The sequence below is a fragment of the Leptopilina boulardi genome, unplaced genomic scaffold, assembly GCF_019393585.1.
Source record: "Leptopilina boulardi isolate dan_hultmark-lab unplaced genomic scaffold, ZJU_Lbou_2.1 LbouV2_162, whole genome shotgun sequence".
NCBI classification, from domain to species: Eukaryota; Metazoa; Arthropoda; class Insecta; order Hymenoptera; family Figitidae; genus Leptopilina; species Leptopilina boulardi.
This window is the reverse complement of record NW_026137710.1, coordinates 2,578,284-2,600,622: the sequence shown is the minus strand read 5'-3', so window position 1 is coordinate 2,600,622 and position 22,339 is coordinate 2,578,284. Positions and strand designations below refer to the sequence as shown.

The 22,339-nt window shown below is 33.2% G+C and overlaps 1 protein-coding gene across 2 annotated transcripts in view; it reads right to left on the bottom strand.

Moving 5' to 3' along the window:
- Positions 1–22,339, bottom strand: part of LOC127276976 (acylamino-acid-releasing enzyme-like) — a 369,586-nt gene that overhangs the window by 277,850 nt on the left and 69,397 nt on the right. For both annotated transcript variants that reach the window (XM_051297734.1, XM_051297735.1), the window contains exons 6-9: positions 19,068–19,332; positions 3,668–3,813; positions 2,033–2,204; positions 1,691–1,954 (exon numbers count right to left, since the gene is read on the bottom strand). In XM_051297734.1, coding sequence (XP_051153691.1) covers positions 1,691–1,954; positions 2,033–2,204; positions 3,668–3,813; positions 19,068–19,332 — 847 coding nt within the window. The remainder of the gene's footprint in view (positions 1–1,690; positions 1,955–2,032; positions 2,205–3,667; positions 3,814–19,067; positions 19,333–22,339) is intronic.

Below are 22,339 nucleotides of genomic sequence, written 5' to 3'. Positions count from 1 at the left end.
GGTTTTAATGGATTTGAATAAAATTTGGTAGGCTTATTTATGTTAGTTATGGTTTTTTGGATTTTTCTCGAAAGTTAGCACCCTTGGTAAAAAATGTATACAATATAAAATGTGAGTTTTTTGAGACCTACAACTTTTGTCTGAAACATTTTTCAAAATTTTGCCTTTTTTATGAGTTAATCGCAAAAAATAATGATTTCATGGTGTTTTTTTATAGATTTAACACGATAATCAAATTTGCGCCAATTTTTACTACCATTTTCGTAATCAGCGCATCAAAATATGTTAATATACTTAGAACTACCAAATTTCTCTATAGTTATGATGTGCACTGGTTCTTCATCATTTGTTATGATTTTTATGGTTTTTTTTATTTTTCTCGTAAAATAATTACTTCTGGTAAAAAATGTATACAATATAAAATGGGAGTTTTTTGAGACCTACAACTTTCGTATAAAACATTTTCCGAAATTTTGCGTTTTTTACGAGTTAATTGCAAAAATCCATTATTTTATGGTGTTTTTTATGGTTTTTATCATGATAATCAAAATTTTTCCAATTTTCACTATCATTTTCTTATTCAGCGCACTAAAATACGTTCATGTACCAAGTTTTATTAAAATTGGAGGTACCCCTACTTCGGAAGTATATCCAATTTTTATTTTCTTACATACATGTGAAGAAACGACTATAAAAATGTTAAGAAAAATATATTAAATTTATACTAATTTCTCGTGGCAGGAAGGGGGTTACGACCGAAATAAGTAATGTAAACGTCTTATATAGTCCCCTATTTAGGTATCCTTTAAGGAATCCTTATAGGAATTTTCAATAGGGTTCAATTTTGTCTACGAGATAGACGTCTTATGGCGTTCTATTTCAACGCCTAGGTAGATCTTGATCTAGACATTAAATAGATCTTCGTCTAGACGTTAACTTTATAGACGTCGATTAGACCTTTCATTTCTTGCTAAGATGCATGACTATTTTCAAAAAAATTTTGAGTTTACCGACGTCATTTTTAAAATATTGAAGTAAGGGAAATAAAGTCAATTCATATCCCAGGGTGAAATGAAAGGTCTAATCGACGTCTATTTAACGTCTAGACCAAGATCTAGATAAGGTCTAAATCAAGATCTACCTGGACGTTGAAATAGGACGCCAGAAGACGTCTATAAACATTTAGGTTGTAGATGTAGAAATTGAAGAAAATTCCTTTAGGGATTCTTTAAAGGGTTCCCTTTTATAGGGAACTCTATAAGACGTCTATAATTATGATTTCGGTAGTACCCCCCCCCGCGAAAAATTAGTATAAATTTAATATATTTTTCTTACATTTAAATATTTTTAAAGTTGATTTTTAATTTAAACTTATTATTTAAAAGAAGGTTAAGTTTTTTCTTAAAATTGTATAGTAATTTCTTTACATATATACGTAAGAAAAGAAAAATTTATTATCATGCATGTGAATTTAAAATTTGGAGAAAAACTGTAAAAAATTTATTTAAGAAAACTAAAATTTTTGGGGTTGTTTCGGTCGGTGTCGGTCGTTCTTGAAATTATTATAATATGAAGGATTGTGATAAATTTTACGCGTAACAATTTTCCGTCATAATTTAGAGAATATGTTTCTTTACTTAATGCGGCACGAAAAATACGGAGATCATGAAAATATATTTTAAATACTCACTGACTTCTTCTTTAGAATTATATGTGTAATCTGTATTTTCTATTATAAGATTTTCCATTCCTTCAGGCATTATTAGGGGTTTTGTAATTTCTAGTAAATGTAAATTTGGCAGTTCTGCAGCATCAACTGAAGGATCAAATCGTCCTACAACTAAACGTGGTGGTTCTGTGAGAGATGTTTTCATCAATACAACTCTATTTTTTCTTACGTCAAGAACAGTCAAACTGCTGTCATCATTTTGAACTTCAATTAAATTCTTCGTTTCTACAAGACAATAAAATAAAGTTGTTATAGCTAAATGAATTTAATTTTCATACGAGAATTATAAGAATTATAGCTTACCAAGATTAACCATATAAGATTTAACATTATATTGTTGAGGAGAACTCAAGAAAACATACATGGAATCATTACTAAAACAACGCCGTGGAAGACTCCTAGTGTATAGACCGCAGAATTTTTTATCATGTGCGATCGAAATACAATTAGGAACAATATCAATAAGTGCATCTGTCTGAAAAATAGTAAACATATTTTGTTTAATTCGCAGACTTCATAGCATAAAATTTGTTAAAAAAAAGGGAAATAGGTGAAATTTTATTTGAAAAAGGGGTATAGTAATTAATTTTTTTTTAAATGTCATTTTTAATGTTTTATAAATATGTGAATTGCATACATCTAATAAAAAAACGCTTTTTATTTTTTAAACGTATTTTAAAATTAATTTTCGCAAAATGAAAATTACTTTTAAACTAATTTTTTTTTTGAAAAATGTAAGTAATTTTTTAATTTATCAAACCGAAAACCGTCTTTTAAAATATACAAAAGTTGATTTTATTCATATTTTTCAATGAAACTGAAATTTTTGACTTCTTCAAATTAAATTTCAAAATTAATTTTCTGTTAAAAAAGGAATTACAAAGAAAGTATAAAACTTTAGAACGAGAAAGTAGTCGTTTTAGTCTATTTTCATTACAACAAAGAATTTTGAATACTTTGATTGATTAAAGTTATCAGAAATAATTATTTCGACAAAGAATTTAAGTTAAAGATTTAAAATAAAGAGGGGGTCCTTTATGTTTATTTCATAAATATTTTGCTTTCTCATTCTGTAAAGCAAAAAATTTTCTTCCTCGTGAAGAAAGAAATGAATTTCTCCAATTCAATTAATTGATTTAAAACATTTCGAGATAAACACTGATTTAAATTAATAAAACTTTTTGAAAAATTAAGAAAATTTTAATTAATTTTGGGTGTAACGTATACTTCATATATACGAATCGATTCGTTTCAATGCGAGGAATAAAATTATTTTATATATAAACTTGAATTTAAATAAACACAACATTTTTAAGCTTAAATATGAATTTTTGATTTTTTAACTTTCATTAATTCTTTAAATTTAAATTAATTTTATACTTTGTATGAGGCATTCTTTGTCAACGCGGACACCCCCCTCTCGCCCAAATTCTTTTCATTTTAAATTCATGTTTAATGGCTTAAATTTTAGTTAAAGGAATATACTTTTGAAATCTGAGTGGCATATTTCCAAATACAAGGGGCTAAAAAGGCCTCAAACATTACTTTTTAGATTGTTCAAAATGAATTAGAGTAACTTTTTATTGGTAAATTTAAAGAATAACCTTTATATTGGATCCTATATTTTGTTTTTGGATATATGCCACTCAGATTTCACAAGTATATTCCTTTAACTAAAATTTAAGCCATTAAAAATGAATTTAAAATGAAAAGAATTTGGGCGAGAGGGGTGTCCGCGTTGACAAAGAATGCCTCATATATATATACCAATCGATTTGTGTTAATGCAAGAAATAAAATTATTTCATATATAAACTTGAATTTAAATAAACACCAAATTTTTTATCTAAAATTTGAATTTTTGATTTTTTAAATTTAAATCAAATCTAAAATATATTATTTTTATTATTATTATTATTTTAATATATTCTACTCTTACCTTCTCATCTGTTTCCCATTTGACACGCATTAATCTTTGACATGAGTGATGTGTACTTTCCAGATCTCGTTCCAACCACACGAGAGTTTTTCCATCCGGACTAAATCGTGGAGAACGTGCACAACAACCATCGGTCGATATTTTTCCTTACATTTAAAAACAGAAATTTGCTTAAGGGGACAGTTTACTTACGAGTTTTGTTTTTGAGAGAAAACAAATAAAATATTAAGATCAAAATATTCTCATTTTATTAATATGTTCTTATAGTTTAAAAATGTATTTTTTGTTACAATATTACATAAATAGTTCATGTTAATATTTTGAATATTTCACGGAAATATTCAAGGATTAATACTGCAACATTGATTATGTCCGTCATATGGAATATTCCCTGGCGGATTTGATTTACCTAACTTCGACACAGCTGGGGCGAATCTAAGTCGAATTTGAGAAATTATCAAAAAAAAGCATTTAATTGTTGAAAATTTTTAAAAATAAGTATTGGGAGGGTAAATGAACATTTATTGAGTTAATTTTTGCAAGAATTTTAATTATTAAAGTGATAAATAATCACTTAATATGTGGAAGTGGTACGTATCTAAAGATTTTAACTCGGCAGTTTTCACCATATTTTCAAGAAATTAGTGTAAACTGTGTGAAAAAATAATTTTAATTTAATAGAAATTTCAAATTTTATTAAATTATTTTATTATTTAAGGAGTACAGTTCATAATAATTGCAATTTAATTAAAAAACAACATTTTTCTTAAAAGTGGCAAGAACTCTATTACACCGACCACTAAACAGTGTCAAAATAAAAAATTTTATTTTTTCTTTATTTTTGACGACTCGAATGAAAATTATGATACTGTTTAGTTACATCCCCTAAATAAAAAGTGTAGTTTTTGGTCAATAAAAATTAGGATTTAATCTTCTCCTATCTTCAGAAAGAATGATTTCTATTCATGGCTTCAAAAATTGAAAATGGAGAAAAATTTAATTTTTAAATTGCAAAATAATAAGCATTAAAAATAATTTGTAATCTATAATGCAAAAGAACTTCAAAATCTTCAAATTGCTTAATGATACTGTAAAATATAATATTTACATAAATCCTTGAAACATGTGATAAACTTGTATACAGAAAGAGATGGTATAAATAAATATTTAATGAACAATGTATTTGCACATATCAAGTGATTATTTATTATTTATCACTTTAATAATTAAAATTCTTAAAAAATTAACTCTATAAATGTTCATTTACCCTCCCAATACTTATTTTTAAAAATTTTCAACAATTAAATGCTTTTTTTGGATAATTTCTCAAATTCGACTTAGATTTGCCCCAGCTGGGTCGAAGTTAGGTATATTAAATCCGCCAGGGTTGCCTGGTAATATTCAGGCTTGTCAATATTTCAATATTGCTGTGAACACTAATTATATCGACATTGTGTCACAATATTGCATTAAATATTGCCTCAATATTGCAACTCAGTGGAGATATAATTAGTTTTGGCAGAAATATTGCACAGCAAGATTCCCTCAGTATTGCCGAAAAACATTATCTCAATATACCCTGGCGGAATAAAATCACTCAACGTCCACTTTGTAAAGTAGACATTGAGTGGACATTGGGTATAAACTTGGTAATTCGCAAAAATAAATGTTAAAATGACAAAATATGAAAAATTTGAGTTGCAAAAGGTAAATAAATATCCAGAGACTCAATTCTAGTAATAATTGCGTTAAATAAAGCATTAAATATTAAAAAATTAATATAAATTGTGCAAAGTAACTTGTCGCATGTTTACATTCTATTGGTTTTTTTATTATTTCCAATAAATTAATGTAAAATGACGTAAAACTTTACACATAATTTTAAAAAATGATTAAATTCATCAAATTGATGTATTTTTGAGGTTAATTAATTAATAATAATAAAAATTATATTATATTATATATATTATATTATATTATCATATATATTATCATATTGACAGGGTGACTCTAAACATACCTTCAGAAAATAATCAATCAAAAAAAACAAAACTAATTGTATAATAAAAAAATAAGCACGCTACTTGCGAAATACAATGTATATAGTCGCGTCCTGGCATCAACTGAAAATAACGATCGTCATGTCATATTCAAATCAAAATCTATATTCCAGTAGAAGCATATTCAAGGTGACTATAGTGACATCTAAGTATTTATGCATAACTATAACTTTACTTACCGTAAAATCGAACTTTTTATTATCACATGTGGTCGGTAATACAGTTTCTATAGTATTTCACAACAATATTGAGATTAAATATAATTTTTATTATTATTAATTAATTAACCTCAAAAATACATCAATTTGATGAATTTAACCATTTTTTAAAATTATGTGTAAAGTTTTACGTCATTTTACATTAATTTATTGGAAATAATAAAAAAACCAATAGAATGTAAACATGCGTCAAGTTACTTTGCACAATTTATATTAATTTTTTAATATTTAATGCTTTATTTAACGCAATTATTACTAGAATTGAGTCTCTGGATATTTATTTACTTTTTGCAACTCAAATTTTTTCATATTTTGTCATTTTAACATTTATTTTTGCGAATTACCAAGTTTCTACGCAATGTCCACTCAATGTCTACTTTACAAAGTGGACGTTGAGTGATTTTATTCCGCCAGGGTAGCCATACAATATTATATTGCCTCAATATTGTAGCAACATGTTGTGCTATTTGGGAAAATCGTTTGCACGAAGTCTTGTCACAAAGTTTAGTATTTCCTTTTTCAGTGCAGTAGTATTAATAAGGTAAAATGGTTTGATCTTAACACTTTATGGACCAAATGTAAAAAAATTTAACTTAAAATTTGGCAATTTTTTTAACTAACAAAACACAACATAAAAAAATTGGCAATATATATTTTATATGGCCCAGGAACCACTCTTTCAAATGATGCATTAGAAAAATCCGTAAATTAAAAAATAAATAAATTACAGATAACACAGCATTACACAAAAAAAGTTCTGCCCTGAAGGGCTTACTGTGTTCACTATACGTTTTTGGAGTCGCTGAATTCGAATCTGAGGTCCATTTGACGCCATCAAATCAGGATTTTGACATAACCTCAAAAAACCAATATGGCGGACACTTTTTGGAAAAATTCATCGGATTCGCTTCACAGTAAAAACCTAGGATCAAAATGATCCGACTACCGGGATCAAAAAATTTTTTCCAATTAATAAACATTCTATATGTGTATTATATTCATTAATGCACAAGTTTAACTCTTTTAACATGTTCATACTTATATAATTTAACAACGAAAAATATCGAAAAATCTTACATTTATACAGATTCGAACCCTGCCTAACTTATATCTAAACGCAACCTAACATCGCACGCTTTTACATTAAGCCTCTCGGCCACGCAATCGCTATAGGAAAAATTTTTGTTTACCCTTCTTTAATAATGTCAATTATAAATTGTATTTATTTATTAGTTATATAAAATAAATAAGAATTTATAACGAGGCATTCGTTATACGAACGAAGTATTGCTTTCGTTCGTCGTGATTTGTAATATTATTTTGAGGGCCTTTTTGGAAAGACGTGTTTCGTGTGACAGAGCGAATATTAATGAGTCGCGCAGGCGTGATCCCGAAGGGTTTCGAATTTGGTCGGCGACGTCCGAATTTCCCCCTTACAGGTGGTTGTTGCGTCGGAGTGACGGAGAACGAGTGATGGATTTTCCAAGCTGCGAGACAAGGACCGGACAAGGAAGAAGGACCTTAGCGCGCAGTGGCGATCGAGGGAGCACTATTCATTTCGACAATCAATAAGGTGACACGTTTTCCCTACAGGCCGCGGATCGCGAGTGTACTATATAATTTTTGATAGATAGTCACTTATTGTTGATTGTAATTCACTTTTGTTTAATAAAGAATTATATTCGAGAAGATCAGTGTTTGACTGGGAGTTGGCGTAGTGGTTCATTACAGAGTGTGGAGATTTGCTGGAGGATATCGTGGGTAAGTGTGACTTCCATTGGGTTCGTTGGTCTCGCCGTTTGCATCGTCGGTTTTGGTTTGGCGGAATCTCCCCAGAGAGAACGAGGTTTTGATACAGGTTTTTCTTAATAATTATCAACGACGCGCTAGATGCGCAATATTAATTTATTTAAAAAGCACGTCGCAAATTGGCGCCCAACGTGTGGCAGCCGCCAAACAGTGAGACAGACGAACCAAATTATTTGAAATATTGGAGGCACATTTGTTGTGAAAATTTTTCCTTTGTGTGTGTGGGGACTAATCTTTTTGGGAGTGTAAAAATCGTTGGAAAATACCAGGGCCATGGAATTAAATTGCCATGTGCACGGAAGTGACGTCATTTGCAGGTAGAAAAATGGCGACGAGCGAAGCCGTCGAAATTACATTGCCGCGCAAAATTTGAGGAGAGAGTGAGAGGGGGTGGCGTCATATTTTCTGACAGGAGAGTGGGGAAAGGCCGAGTCGTCGCGATTGTCGAAGTGAACAGCGAACAAGGGGTGTTGTATGTGATTTTGAGTATTTATTTTTACAAGTTGGCCAGCATTTTTGCTGAGAATTCAAAAGAATTAAAAAGGTGTTTCTTTAGATTTTCTTTTTGAGTTCGTGAGACCGGCGGTAAAATAGTGCGAATATTTATTATTTTTTTTGTTGAAAGGGATTAGTAGCGTGGTGAAATAGTGAGTGTGAACAGGAAATTTATCATTTCCGTTGGCGTGGTTACGCCATATTAAATTTTCAGGCGTTGAGGATTTAGATGCGGGAAACGATTATTTCTTTTCTTTTTATTGTGGTTTTATATGAAATCGAACACAGTGGAACGGAATAATTTTAATTTTTTTTATTTTAATTTTTTTTTGGGCCTGTGTAGATTTCTTTAAACTTTTATTTATTCTGTTGGGGAAATAAATAAGCGAGAGATAGTGAGTGGAGTTATTTAATTTTTTTTTGGTTTTTCCTTCGTGGCGTAACTCGTAGTGAAAGATCAATTTTAATTTTAGTGGTTAAACCGTGTTAATTTATGAGCTCTGAATTTGATAATTCAGACATGGCGATGCTGTCTTATCGCCAGCATTTGGCTCTACTTCTAGAGGATGAGGACGCGAAAGCGATTTGGGTGAATATTTTGCGTACCCCAATTGGGGAAGTGAGTTCTGAATTGGAGAACAAGGGGTGCAGCGCGAGAGGCACTAATCAAGTGATTCGCGAACGATTATGGCGTCTACGGACGAAAATGTTGTTCGGTGAGAAACTGTATGTGCCTTGCTACAATAATTTCGACATGACGGACTCAGTGTACACAAGGGGTGTACACTTCTTTGGCCACGGTAGGAGTTTGTACAGTTACCGCCAGTGCAGCACCAGTCTCAACTACAGTTGTGACGTGTATGGTGGGATCAACAGTGGGAGGCAATACAAATGTTGTGTGGTCGACGCCCTCAGGGGTTTGTACTTCGGCTGCCACACCAAGTTCTTGGCGAGTTCAACAAGTCAACGCAGGGATGCATATTGGCCAAAGGTTAAGAGCAATTTGGGAGCAAAATCAGAACTTGGAGGTTAACTGGCTGCCTTCTCAATTGCAGTCGTTTGGTCAAGCACCTCAACCGATGGATGTACCGTCAGATTATGACTCAGGGGTGACAACTGGTGCAATCCCAAAGAGACAGGGTCCTCAATCATTGAGGCCAAACCAAAGATTTCCTAGTTCTGAAAACACGATACAGGAAATGTCGGAGATAGTGCGAGGAATGCGGAAGGTCTTAAATGCTCCTGAAGCAATGGAGTGGAGTAGTAGGGCACAAGGTTTACCTACTCCTCAAGTCAATAAGTCGAGGTCAGTGGGACACGCTGCCATGGGCGGAAGTAATTCCAGGTCGATGGGTGGAACAGAGAGACATCTGAGTGAGGGTGATAAGTCGTCAAGAGGTGGAAAAAAATCTCCCCTGCGATTGACATCCCAATCTGAAGGCTCAGAAACGGATGACAGAGCAAATTTGGGGGAAAATAGGCGGAGACATGGTCACCTACATAGGGTGAATTCGCATACGGCCAAACTGTTCAAGGATTGGGACATTAAGTTTTCAGCTACGGAGAAAGAGGATCCGGAAGAGTTTCTGGAGCTGCTTCATGATTGCAAAGAAAGCAATGATCTCACCGATCAACAGATTCTCATGGCTGTACCTAGCGTACTACGTCAGTCCGCCAGTAGGTGGTATACGCTCACACGAGATGAGATTGGCTCTTGGAGAACTTTCAAGAAATTGTTCTTGAGAGAATTCGCTGTGTCATTGGACGATGAGGACGTATGGGACGAACTCAAAGCTCGTACACAGGCCAAAGGTGAGCGGATTTCTACCTACATCATGAAATTGAAGATGATTGCGGATCATATAAAGAGACCGATATCAGAGGATAAATTGTTGAGAACAATTTTTAAAGGGTTGACTCCGGACTATCGAAGGTACATTGCAGGGTTCGAGGTCAATTCGATAGGGGATTTGGAAACCATATTAAGGCGCTACGAGCGGATAAGGGACATTGATAAAAGATATGCCCCACCACCGCCAAAGGAGAAAATGCTTTTTCCTTCAGCGGCCCCAAAGGGTACAATTAAAGGCCACAAAGTTGATGCTTTGTTGGAAGGTTCGTCTTCAGAGTCTGGGACCGAAATGAGGGATAAAAAGGATGTCAAAAGGAAGTCCAGGGAGAAAAAGAAGAAGAAGAAAGAGTCTAATAAAGGAATAGAAGAATCTATGGATGCGATGGGAATGAGAGGCGGTCCAGTGCGTGTTCTTGATTTGGGGCGTCAACAGGACAATAATAAAATTGTCCCAGAGCAGCAAAGGGTGCAAGTGATTCCTAAAACTTTTGCCCAGGTCGTGGCACAGAATGTCCCAAGTGTTGTGGCCGGTGGTCAACCAAGTGGGAGTGTCCCACGACCACCGTGGAAACCTAGAGGTGTCCCTAACCCGGCGTCAACAGGGCAACAACCTTTCCTTGGAGCTTGTAATATATGCCAAGTGGTGGGACACAGAGCAGCGCAGTGTCCCAGTCGTGTCTGTTTTAACTGTCGGGGTCAAGGACATTTCTCGGCAGAGTGTACCAATAGGTTACCAAGAACACCGAATGTGTTCTGTCAGGTTTGTGGGACTAAAGAGGTAATATTTACCCAATGTCCAATCTGCGTTTATGCAAGAGAGCTGTTGGGAAACGCGAAAGTGGGGGGACAGGGTGTCCTTTCCCCCCAATTCCAACAACCACGGGGTTGAAGGAAAATCAATCAGAGATTTTCTTCAGAGTGCAGACAATGCAATACAACAGTGATGAGTTGTGGGAACAAGACAGTGTGGCGGTCGAAAGACCAGAATATGGGGAGAAAATGACCAAGTTGGGTCAAAGAGTCAAAAAGAGGGTAACTGGTGGAACTAGTGGCCGTCCTATTTCCGTGTCTGAGAGGACCGATCAGGACGAGAATATTCCTACACAGTCTTGTGTGTTAGGAAATATGGGAGAAAGTTCTAACGGAATTTTGAGGGGAGAAGGACAGTGTGTCCCAAAAATTATGAAGGGACAATTAGTGCTGACTTAGATCCAGCACGTATAGTCCTGGGGAGGAGGGAAACTACAAGTAGTGCAGCTGAACCTCCAGTTGCGAATGAGGCCATAGATGGGACTAATGTCGATAACCGCTACTTCATAAAGGTGATTATCGCGGATCAACCGTATATGGCACTGTTTGATTCTGGCGCGATGGTCTCATTAGTGGGTCCACGTTTGGCTGAAAAATTTAGAGAGCGATTGGAAGCAGCTGATTCGGCTATCCAAAGTGCAATCGGTGGTTCTATCAAAACTTTGGGTAAGTTACGCCTGTGGCTTACAATAGATGGATGTTCACAATCTTTCGAGCTGAAAGCAATAAGTGCATTAACCCAAGATCTTATATTGGGAATGGACTTTTGCAAGCACATGGACATAGACGTCTAGCTTGGAAAGGGCCTTTGGCGTATCAGCGGTAAAGAGTGGCATGAATTCGCAACACAAAGAGATGATAAAAAGGGTGGAGATATTTTTGCAGAGTGTGCGGGAATATCTGAGTTAACTTTTGATCAGCGGAAACTAATTCAAGGTCTAGTGGACGAATTGGTTTTTCCTCAAGGCACCGAACATGGTATGACGTCATTGACGGAATACCATATTAGGTTGATTGACCCCACACCGGTCAAACACAGACCCAGGAGGATGTCACCAATAATCCTTGATTGGTTGATCAATGAAGTTAAAAAATTGTTGGACCAGGGAATAATCGAAGTAGCTGACAGTGATTGGAGTACGGCACCGGTAGTGGTGAAAAAGAGTGATGGCTCACTTAGGCTCTGTTTTGATTACAGAGACGTTAACAAGGTCACGATCAGGGACGCATATCCAATTCCAAGCGTTGATTCAATTTTGGATAAGCTTCGGAAGGCGAGATTTATTTCAAAAATAGATCTCAAGATGGCGTACCATCAAGTACCGATGTCGGAAGAGAGCAAAAAGATTACGGCTTTCTCTGTTCCAGGATTGGGCCTATTCCAATTTAAACGGATGCCATTTGGGTTGATTAATGCTCCTATGACGTTTCAGCGGTTGGTAGATTCCTTATTTGGCCCACAATTTGAACCTGTGGTGTTCGGCTACCTTGATGATATAATCATAGTAACTGACGATTTCGAGGAACATCTTCATTGATGTTACAGAAATTGGCCACGGCGGGTTTAGTGGTGAACCCAGAAAAATGTGAATTTGGGTGTTCACGAGTTACTTACTTGGGATATGTCTTGGACAAAGATGGACTGAGACCAGATCCTGATAAGATTGCTCCCGTGTTGGAGTATCCAGTCCCTAACAATATCAAGCAACTTTGTCGCTTTTTGGGGATGGTGGGGTGGTATTCTCGCTTCATTGAGAAGGATAGCGAATTAAAAATACCACTGTTACGGCTACTCCATAAAGGAAAAATTTGGGAGTGGGGTGAAGAGCAAAAAGAAGCGTTTCAAAAATTGAAACAGAAACTGGTCTCAGCACCGGTTCTGGCACGGCCTGATTTCACGAAACCTTTCACAATACAGTGCGATGCTAGTGATACAGCCGTTGGGGCGGTTCTTACTTAAGAATCAGACGATGGAGAACATCCTATTGTTTACGCTAGTAGGGCGTTATCAGCGGCGGAACGTAATTATAGCGTTACGGAGAGAGAATGCTTGGCATTATTATGGGCCATTAAAAAATTCCGTCCATATATAGAAGGGTCGAGATTCAAGGCAATCACAGATCATAGTGCTCTACGATGGCTGAGGAATCTCAAAGACCCATCAGGACGATTGGCTCGCTGGGCACTCGAAATGCAACAGTGGGATTTCGACATTGTACATAGACGAGGGGTGAATCATCACGTACCCGACGCATTGTCTCGCATGTTCGAGATTGACGCCGATGAGGTATCAGCGTTCGAAACGATCACTGATCCATGGTATGTGAAACGCAGGGAGTTAGTTGAAAAATTTCCTCAACGTTTTCCAGGCTGGTTGGTTGAGAGCAATAGGTTATATCGCCACAGAAGCGATCCATTGTTACTCCCAATTACAGGTGAAGAAGAAGACTGAAATTAGAGTATAGGTCATATGGTTATGATAACAGAGTCTATTTTTTGACAATTAAAAATATGTTTAATTTCGATAGAGAATTTGTTTTTATTTTGACCTAAGGGTGCATTTATTTTTGGTTATGGCGATATTAAAGAATACCGACCATGGGGAGGAGATTATAACAAGGCATTCGTTATACGAACGAAGTATTGCTTTCGTTCGTCGTGATTTGTAATATTATTTTGAGGGCCTTTTTGGAAAGACGTGTTTCGTGTGACAGAGCGAATATTAATGAGTTGCGCAGGCGTGATCCCGAAAGGTTTCGAATTTGGTCGGCGACGTCCGAATTTCCCCCTTACAGGTGGTTGTTGCGTCGGAGTGACGGAGAACGAGTGATGGATTTTCCAAGCTGCGAGACAAGGACTGGACAAGGAAGAAGGACCTTAGCGCGCAGTGGCGATCGAGGGAGCACTATTCATTTCGACAATCAATAAGGTGACACGTTTTCCCTACAGGCCGCGGATCGTGAGTGTACTATATAATTTTTGATAGATAGTCACTTATTGTTGATTGTAATTCACTTTTGTTTAATAAAGAATTATATTCGAGAAGATCAGTGTTTGACTGGGAGTTGGCATAGTGGTTCATTACAGAGTGTGGAGATTTGCTGGAGGATATCGTGGGTAAGTGTGACTTCCATTGGGTTCGTTAGTCTCGCCGTTTGCATCGACGGTTTTGGTTTGGCGGAATCTCCCCAGAGAGAACGAGGTTTTGATACAGGTTTTTCTTAATAATTATCAACGACGCGCTAGATGCGCAATATTAATTTATTTAAAAAGCACGTCGCAAATTATGTAAATTAATTTTTTAATAATTTTATATAAAGTTGTATTTTCACCACAAAAAATATTGAGATGTCCTTTTTTGATATTTTAGAGATATTAATTAATTAATTAATGTTAATAAAAAATAAAATATTTCACAAATAAATAAAGTTATTGCAATCCTGAAGGTACCAATTGAGAGCTGACGTAATTCCGCATCCAACGAGCCCTATGTGGACTAGTTTGGATTAGAGGATTTTTTATAAACAATTGCCATATTATCCAATTGTTTATTAACAATCTACTAACCCAAAGTACTTCATATAGGGCTCGTTGGATGCGGAGTTTTGTCAACTTTTATTTAGTAGCGTCAGAATTACGATACCTTTATTGGTTTATAAAATATATAATTTTTTATTAACCTTAACAGTTAATTAATTAACTAAAAATTGTAAATATTATATAAGTAAATAAAAAAAATTTTGAAATATATGTTTTCCAAATGTTTTTTGTGCTCTTTCGATTGGTGAAAAAAAATTTTTTAATTCAAAAATTGACCCTTTTTCTGAAAATCAAAAATTTTTTTAATTTTTTTTTTAATTTGGTATTTAATTTTTCCGACTTTTCTGAACACGAATCTGAAGTCCGTTTTGCTCCTGCACTTGTACGTTTCTTCCAAACCTCAAAAAACATTTCACATTTTTGGTGGTATACGATTTTTTTTATTGATGGATTTATATGAAACTAGGCATTTTGGGGTTTTTGAGGTCGCTGATTACGAATCTGAAGTCAAATTTTCAAAATTCAAAATGGCGGATCAAATATGGCGGACTATGTCTTTAAAAATCGATTCAAATGGCCTGAAATTTGTTACTCGGGGTTTTCGAAGTTGATGTTTATAAATCGAAAGTCATATTTAAAAAATTGTAATAGGTAATGTATGCTGAGTTTCGGTTTCGCTTTAGTTGAAGCTCGTCAGTACTACGTAAACGATTTTGTTAGTAGTATACCAGAACAAGGTATATTTACGTTATTTACAGTAGAAATTATTTACAATATGAACTATTTACATCATTTACAGTAATAATTATTCAGATTATTTTCATGAATAATTACAAGATTTGGGGTATCAAATAATTTATTTGTATCATATAATAGTTACTTAATAACCTTTAAGGCAATATAATTTAAAATAACATATTAATTTATCTCAAAAACCAATACCACACTTTACCCCTAAAGTTTTGAAAAGACAGTATAATCTCATGATCGCACTATGCAGTGTCCACTAGTAGAATGGAATATTTTGGAAATTTTTTATCTTTTACGGCAAAAGTAGCAAAAAGTAGCACATCTATCTCAAACTATACGTTTCAAAGAGTGCTTAGAGACCTTGACCGACTTTATAGGAAGCGGAAACTAGGGGAAAAGTCATTCGGAAATGAAACATGTCATTTACGACAGCAACAAAGAAAATAAAATAATGTCTAATCAAAACAACTGAATATGTAACTGTTTGATTTAACTGTTAATTTTAGCTCTATTGATGTTGATTAGTAGAAAATTTATGTTTAGAACCTAAAAATTCAAGGAAAAATAATTAAAACAGACATATTTTGGTGTATAAAAGGTAAAACAAAAATTTTGAAAATTGAAGCTGTAATCGAGTAGTGCTAATACAATAATGTATTATTTGACAAAATATTTTGGATATTCGTAGCAAATCTACCTCTGAAAATGATTACATAATTGTCATCTATCAATTTAAACCTTGACTTTTGACCAGGTTTGAACGCCTTCTGTCCCACTGTAAGCTGGAGCAAAAATACTATTGTAAATGGCTCGTTCGGTAACTCATCGCGATTTTAACCCAACAGAACCGAGTTCAACTGCTGTCAGCTGATTTTTTCTCGCTGTCTCTCTCTCTTATTCTCTAATTACCTCTCTCTCTCTTACAGTTTTTTGTATGTGTCGGTGCATATTATAAAAGTAAATAAAATATCCTGGAAGATTTGAATACGGAATTGAATATATGTTAAGTTGAAAAAATTGTAGTTATATTTATATTTTCTCTGCTTTTTTCGATAGCTGCCCCCGACCAGCAGCACTCGCTTCGCTCATGCAGCAAATGTCGGGGCAGGCATCGAAAAAAGAGACATGACTGAAAGAGAGAGAGGCAGAGAAAAAGTCAGAGCTTCCAGAGTGTCCGTTAGAGGCGTTGAAGCAAGGAACAAAAGTAAAATATGGCCGCAATTGAAATATTTTTAATTAGTGAATTATTGTGCATACTTTCGACCGTATATAAAAAAATAGTATACATTACACGGGCAGAGCAGTCGAAAGCCCTAAACTGCGCGCAGTGCCGGAATTCGAACTTTCTGTCCTTATAATGTAATATACTATTAGAGTGGATCCGATGAATTTTTAACATTGACGTCCGCTATATTGTATCCACAATTTTTAAATTTTGAAAATCTACTTTAAATTATTAATCAACGATCCTGAAAACCCCCGAGTAATAATTTTAGAGTGGATTTGGTGATTTTTAAAATTTTCTGTAACTAGATGCATATTTGTTATTAAAAATTAAGCTTATTATTGTTACATTTTGATTTTTTTAAATCTACGTTACCATGTCAGAGGTTAGACATTTTTGATGCGATATTTGTACCTGGTCAAGATATTTTAGAATGGTAGGTTGTCCAAAAATATTATAAAGTAAAAAAAAGCATTTAAAATTCATGTTTCTTATTAAATAATTATCTGTAATTTGTTTATTTTTTAATTTACAGATTTTTCTGTTGCATCATTTGAAAAAGCGGTTCTTGGGCCATAATAAAATATATATTGACAATTTTTTTATTTGCGTTTTGTTAGCTTAAAAAATTGACAAAATTAAGTTAAAGTTTTGTACATTTGGTCCTTAAAGTCCAGATAGCAAGTAAACTCGCAGCATCTTTGCGGCAAGCTTGCCGCCCAACATTGCTAACCTTGCCCGGCACCCTACTGAAAATCCCTGTATAAGATCTTGTACAATTTCCTGTACAGGATCAGTTCATGTGTTCATGTGTGAGATCTTGTACAAGAAAATGTACATGATCTTGTACAATTTCATGTATAAGTACTTGTACATGAACACGTTCATTTTCTTGCACATGTATAGTTGTAAATTTTTTTTTTTTAACAAAATTTGAGATTTTGATAATTTTTAACCACTTAGATTCGTAACTCATGCATGCTAAAAACTATTGCGCAGCTTTAAAGGTTAAAGTAAACTATTGCGCAGCCTTTGAAGTTTTTAATTTTTAGTAAAGAAAAACATGAATTAACATGTGCAAGAACATGGACGTGTTCATGTACAAATACTTATACATGAAATTGTACAAGATCATGTACATTTTCTTGTACAAGTATCTTTCTTGTACTAAATCTTGCATCAGATCTTGTACAAGATCTCACACATGAACTTGTTCCAAATTCGTATGCATTTTCCTGTACAGGAACTGGTTAGAACTTGTACAAGTTCAGTTGCTGATCCTGTACAGGAAATTGTACAAGATCTTGTACAGGGATTTTCAGTAGGGCAGACTTGCCGCAAGCTTCAAATGTCCCACCTGACACAAGCTTGCATGGTAAGCTTACCGAAACATTACAGTGTAAGGTTGATGCAAGATTTTAACAATAAGGTTATCGCAAGATTACTCAGTAAGCTTGCACGATAAGCTTGTAGCAAGGTTGGTGCAAGGTTGCCAAATAACCTTACTTTAAACCCAAATTTTTTTTTAATGTATCGTCTAATTTATATAATTTTATTATGTAAATTTTATTATATTAATTAAACGAAACATTTTAAAAAAAATTTTTTTAGGTTTCAAGCAAGTTTATTTGGCAACCTTACACCAACCTTGCTACAAGCTTACTGAGCAATCTTGCGATGATCTTATTATGCAATCTTGAATCAACCTTACACTGCAATCTTTCGGTAAGCTTACCATGCAAGCATGGGTCAGGTAGAACATTTGAAGCTTGCAGAAATTTTGCCGAGAAAGGTTTGCATTGTTGCGTGGCAAGTTTGCCGCAAGGTTGCTGAAAGCTTACATGCTATCTGGGAGGGTTAATATATTGCTGCGTTTATCCACAATATATTATTCCCAGAAGTACACTTAAAAATAAGATCAGTAATTATATAACCCCTCTTAATTAACATTTAATTTATTACACATAAATTAAATCAGGGAACAAAAATGTTAAAGTGTGAGTTTGGAAAATCAAAGTTATTTTTCGTAGATTTTTATGTGCTTAAAATGATTCTTTAAACGAACAGTTTTTATTACCTCAATTGATCGAGAAAAGTCGTATTAAAAGGTCAAAAATATATCAACTTTCATTTCGCCTGTAAAAATAAATAAAAAATGTTCAAAAGGTGTGTTTTACCTATATTAACTCGGGTTTTCTCATAAACGAGAGTTGATGTATACTATTAATATTAGGTTTTGTCTTAAACACATAAATATTTATGAAATACAGCTTTGATCAATATAAAAATTAGCGTTCTCTCCCCTGCGGATTAGCTCAATCAATTTTTTAGCGAATTTGATTGAACTCATCCATCAAGGCTAGTGTTATTACACTGTCCGACAAAATTTTTATTTGCATAATGTTACATTCGATTTTTGTAGCATTTTGTGCGAAGAATTTGAATCTGACTTTGAAAATATTGAACTAGCTCTAGTTTTCGAGAAATTTAGGTTTTAAAGTGTCAACTGCATATATGATTTTTTAAATTCTTTTAGAATCGGTTGTAACATTTTGGGTAACTTAAAATTGTTGAAATTTTGTCGGTCTGTATTATTATAGTTTTTTTTAATTTCAATTATTAGACAAAAAAATTTTCTTACGGAATTCAGCAGTTTTTAAGAGAAAAATACAACTGGCTCTATTTGTACAGGCATATAATCCTAAATATCTTGCTTCACATTTCCAAGCTACACCTACTAAATATTCGCCATTTGGAGTCCAAGTTACTTGTCCAACAAAATATTCATCAGGAATAAATGGATTAATTTTTATCGTATCCTCAACTATGTCAACAATTACGACAACTGATTTGTGTTTGCCAACTAACTGCTCACCCCAATGTGGTTTAAAAACATGTTCATTTCCCTAAATAAATAGTTTTTGACATTATACTTTTATAAAAATATAGAGTTCACAGCATAGCATGATTTCTAATTAAGAAATGTATGTTAATTAGAAAAGCAGATAGCTAAATATATAAATTTGAGAATCAGTTCTACAATGAGCACGTTCGTACGTAGACATGAACGTTCCGTTCTGATGTCACCCATTTAAGCTGACTCTACAATGACTTGAATCTACGTCTACGCGAACGTTCCGCACGATAGGTCCGAAGCAAGTTCAACCTAAAGGTCGAGGCACTTCTAATTTTTTTGTGGATTTCTATTTTATTATGTCTCCTAAGTAATTTAAGACCAAAAAGAAAAAAATCGTTAGAATTTTTGTAATTTTACATAAAGTGAATTTATTTCCTTCACCCACTCCTCAAAAATAAAAAACGGTAAATCTCAAACATTTGGTCGTTAATCAAAATCGTTAGACGCATGTTTAAAAAATCAAGTTTTTGTATTTTTTATGATAAAATCACAGCTACTCTGCAATAACTTCCACCCAAAAGTTTGAGCTCTTCAAATTTATTTCTAAATTTAATTACGATATTATTTTGTTGAGTAATTAAAAACCAAAAGAAGAAAAGATTAATTAAATAAATTTTATGAAAAGTTAATTTTTTAAATTATTGTTTACTCAAGATACTACTTTTTAGATAAATTGGTATTCGAACATAATTTTTTTTACCTAGCAGTATTTTTACTAACAGTAAATGTTCAAATTAAATTTATGATTTAGTAATAATTATTTATTCGTTTGTAGAACTATAGAAGTTAATGAGAAATTGAAAACAGAAATTGAACCGAAGGATCGTAGAAGGGCATATAGGCCAAGCTAAATACATTGCGTATATGCCCTTCTACGATCCGTTGGTTCAATTAAAGTAAACCCTGATTAAATCATTGTTTTTCCAGACATAAAGGCTGTAATATTCACATATGGCGTGTAATAGTCAAGAAAAATATTCTGGATGATCTCGTCATAGTTAATATTAAACAATAATAATTTAACCAGCGTTTACTTTAATTTTTTTTAAATTCCCATTAACTTCTGTAGTTCTATAAACAAATAAATAATTTTTCTAAAACATAAATTCAATTCGATCATTTACTTTTAGTATAAATACTGACAGGTAAAAAAATAAAATTATGTTCGAATATCAATTTATCTAAAAAGTACCCAATAGGCTAGGGCAAAGGGAAAAAAAGATGTCCCAAGGACATCCTTTTCGGAACGTTCTTGGGACATTGTTAAAAAGGAGTTTTAAAGATAACCATAGAAAATACCAAAAATGAACCCAAAAAGACATCCTATAGATGTCAAAAAGAATGAAATAAAGACGTCCTAAACAAGTTCTATTTTTGGCCTAGAGAAGTTACAAAAATATCCTTAAGAAACCTTATGGATATTTTTAAAAATTAAAGTAAAAATTTGAAACTCTTCAGTACATTTTATTGTCATGTTCAGGATTAGCCCATAAAGATCAAGTAATCTATATATATATATATATATATATATGGGACGTTTCACGTTAAGCGGGCCACCCCGATGGCCAAAATTGAGAGCTTCCAAAAAAATCGCTTATACCCAAAAATTATTCATATATATAAGTACTTTCAAAAAATATGTGGCCTTTTGAAAAATCTAATATGGCGGCCCTAATATAACCTACAAATGTGTCTAAAATTAAAAAAAGAGGCCTAAAAGTGCTAATAAAAAGGGATTAAATGAGGAAATCACCTATGTATTGGCGGTAAAATTAGCACTAGGATACATACTTTGTATTCCGCAAGCAATACCGGTAATTTGATATTAATTTTCAGAAAATAAATATGGCGGATCCAATATGGTGGAAAAAAAAATTTTAAAATGCATCGGATTTGCTTGAAAGTTGTTACTCGGGGGTTTCTGAGGTCGCTGCTGCCGAATCTGATGTTAATTTTCAGAAATTCAAAATGGCGGATCCAATATGGCGGACAAAAATTTTTTTAATTCATCAGATTTCGTTGAAAGTTGTTACTCGGGGGTTCTTGGGGTCTATTTATTTAGTCAACTATTTATTTAGTCCTGAAAAGGACTGATTGAAATATTTATCTGAAATAAATATTCTGTATTATTAAAAAATCTGCAAAATAAGGGAAAAAAATGTTATAATTCAAAAAGAAAATAGTTTTATAAAACTACTTATTTTAGTCCTAAAAAGGACTGATTCAAATGTGTCCGAAGTCAATATTCAGTGTTTTAAAAAAACAAAGAACAAAAAAAAATTTTTTTATCCTCTGAAAATTAGAAAAAACTGAAATTCGAAACAAACCTACAACGCAGTAGAAATTACGAAGGTATATACACTAAATAATCGTCAATGGTTAACGACGTAAAAAAGAATAGCCACAAAAGCACGTCTATTTAATGTATTGAGGTTCAATGTCAGTTGCGAGATAGAAATGAATACAATCATGATCGACATCTAGCAGACAACAGCGTAAATTAAACAAATGGCGCGCGCAATTTAAACTACATTCGAAACACAAACTTAACGTCAAGATTTAAATAATAATAATAATAATACATAATAATTGTTGTGGATAAAAATTTCTTTATTTGTTTCCTTTACTTTTTAATACTTTATTTAAATAATTTTCAAGATCTTTTCATATAATGAGTATGAAAATTTAAAACATGTAAACAAATATTGAAATTAACTTAGGCTAAATAAGAGTCTAATAATATTCATTAAACCAAATATTTGGCAAAATAAATTCACGAAAATTCTTTATTTTTTACATAAATTAATTTTTCAAGGCGCGCCGTAAAAAATTAATAAATATCAATAATAACTTAATTAGATAATTATTAAACCAATTAAGGATGAAGTAATTGATGTTTTTTAATTTTTGCTTCCTCATGGAGAAAGTATCTTTATTTTCTACACGGGGCAAACTAAGAAAAAATATTTTTTTAACGCACCATATAAAACTTTCTA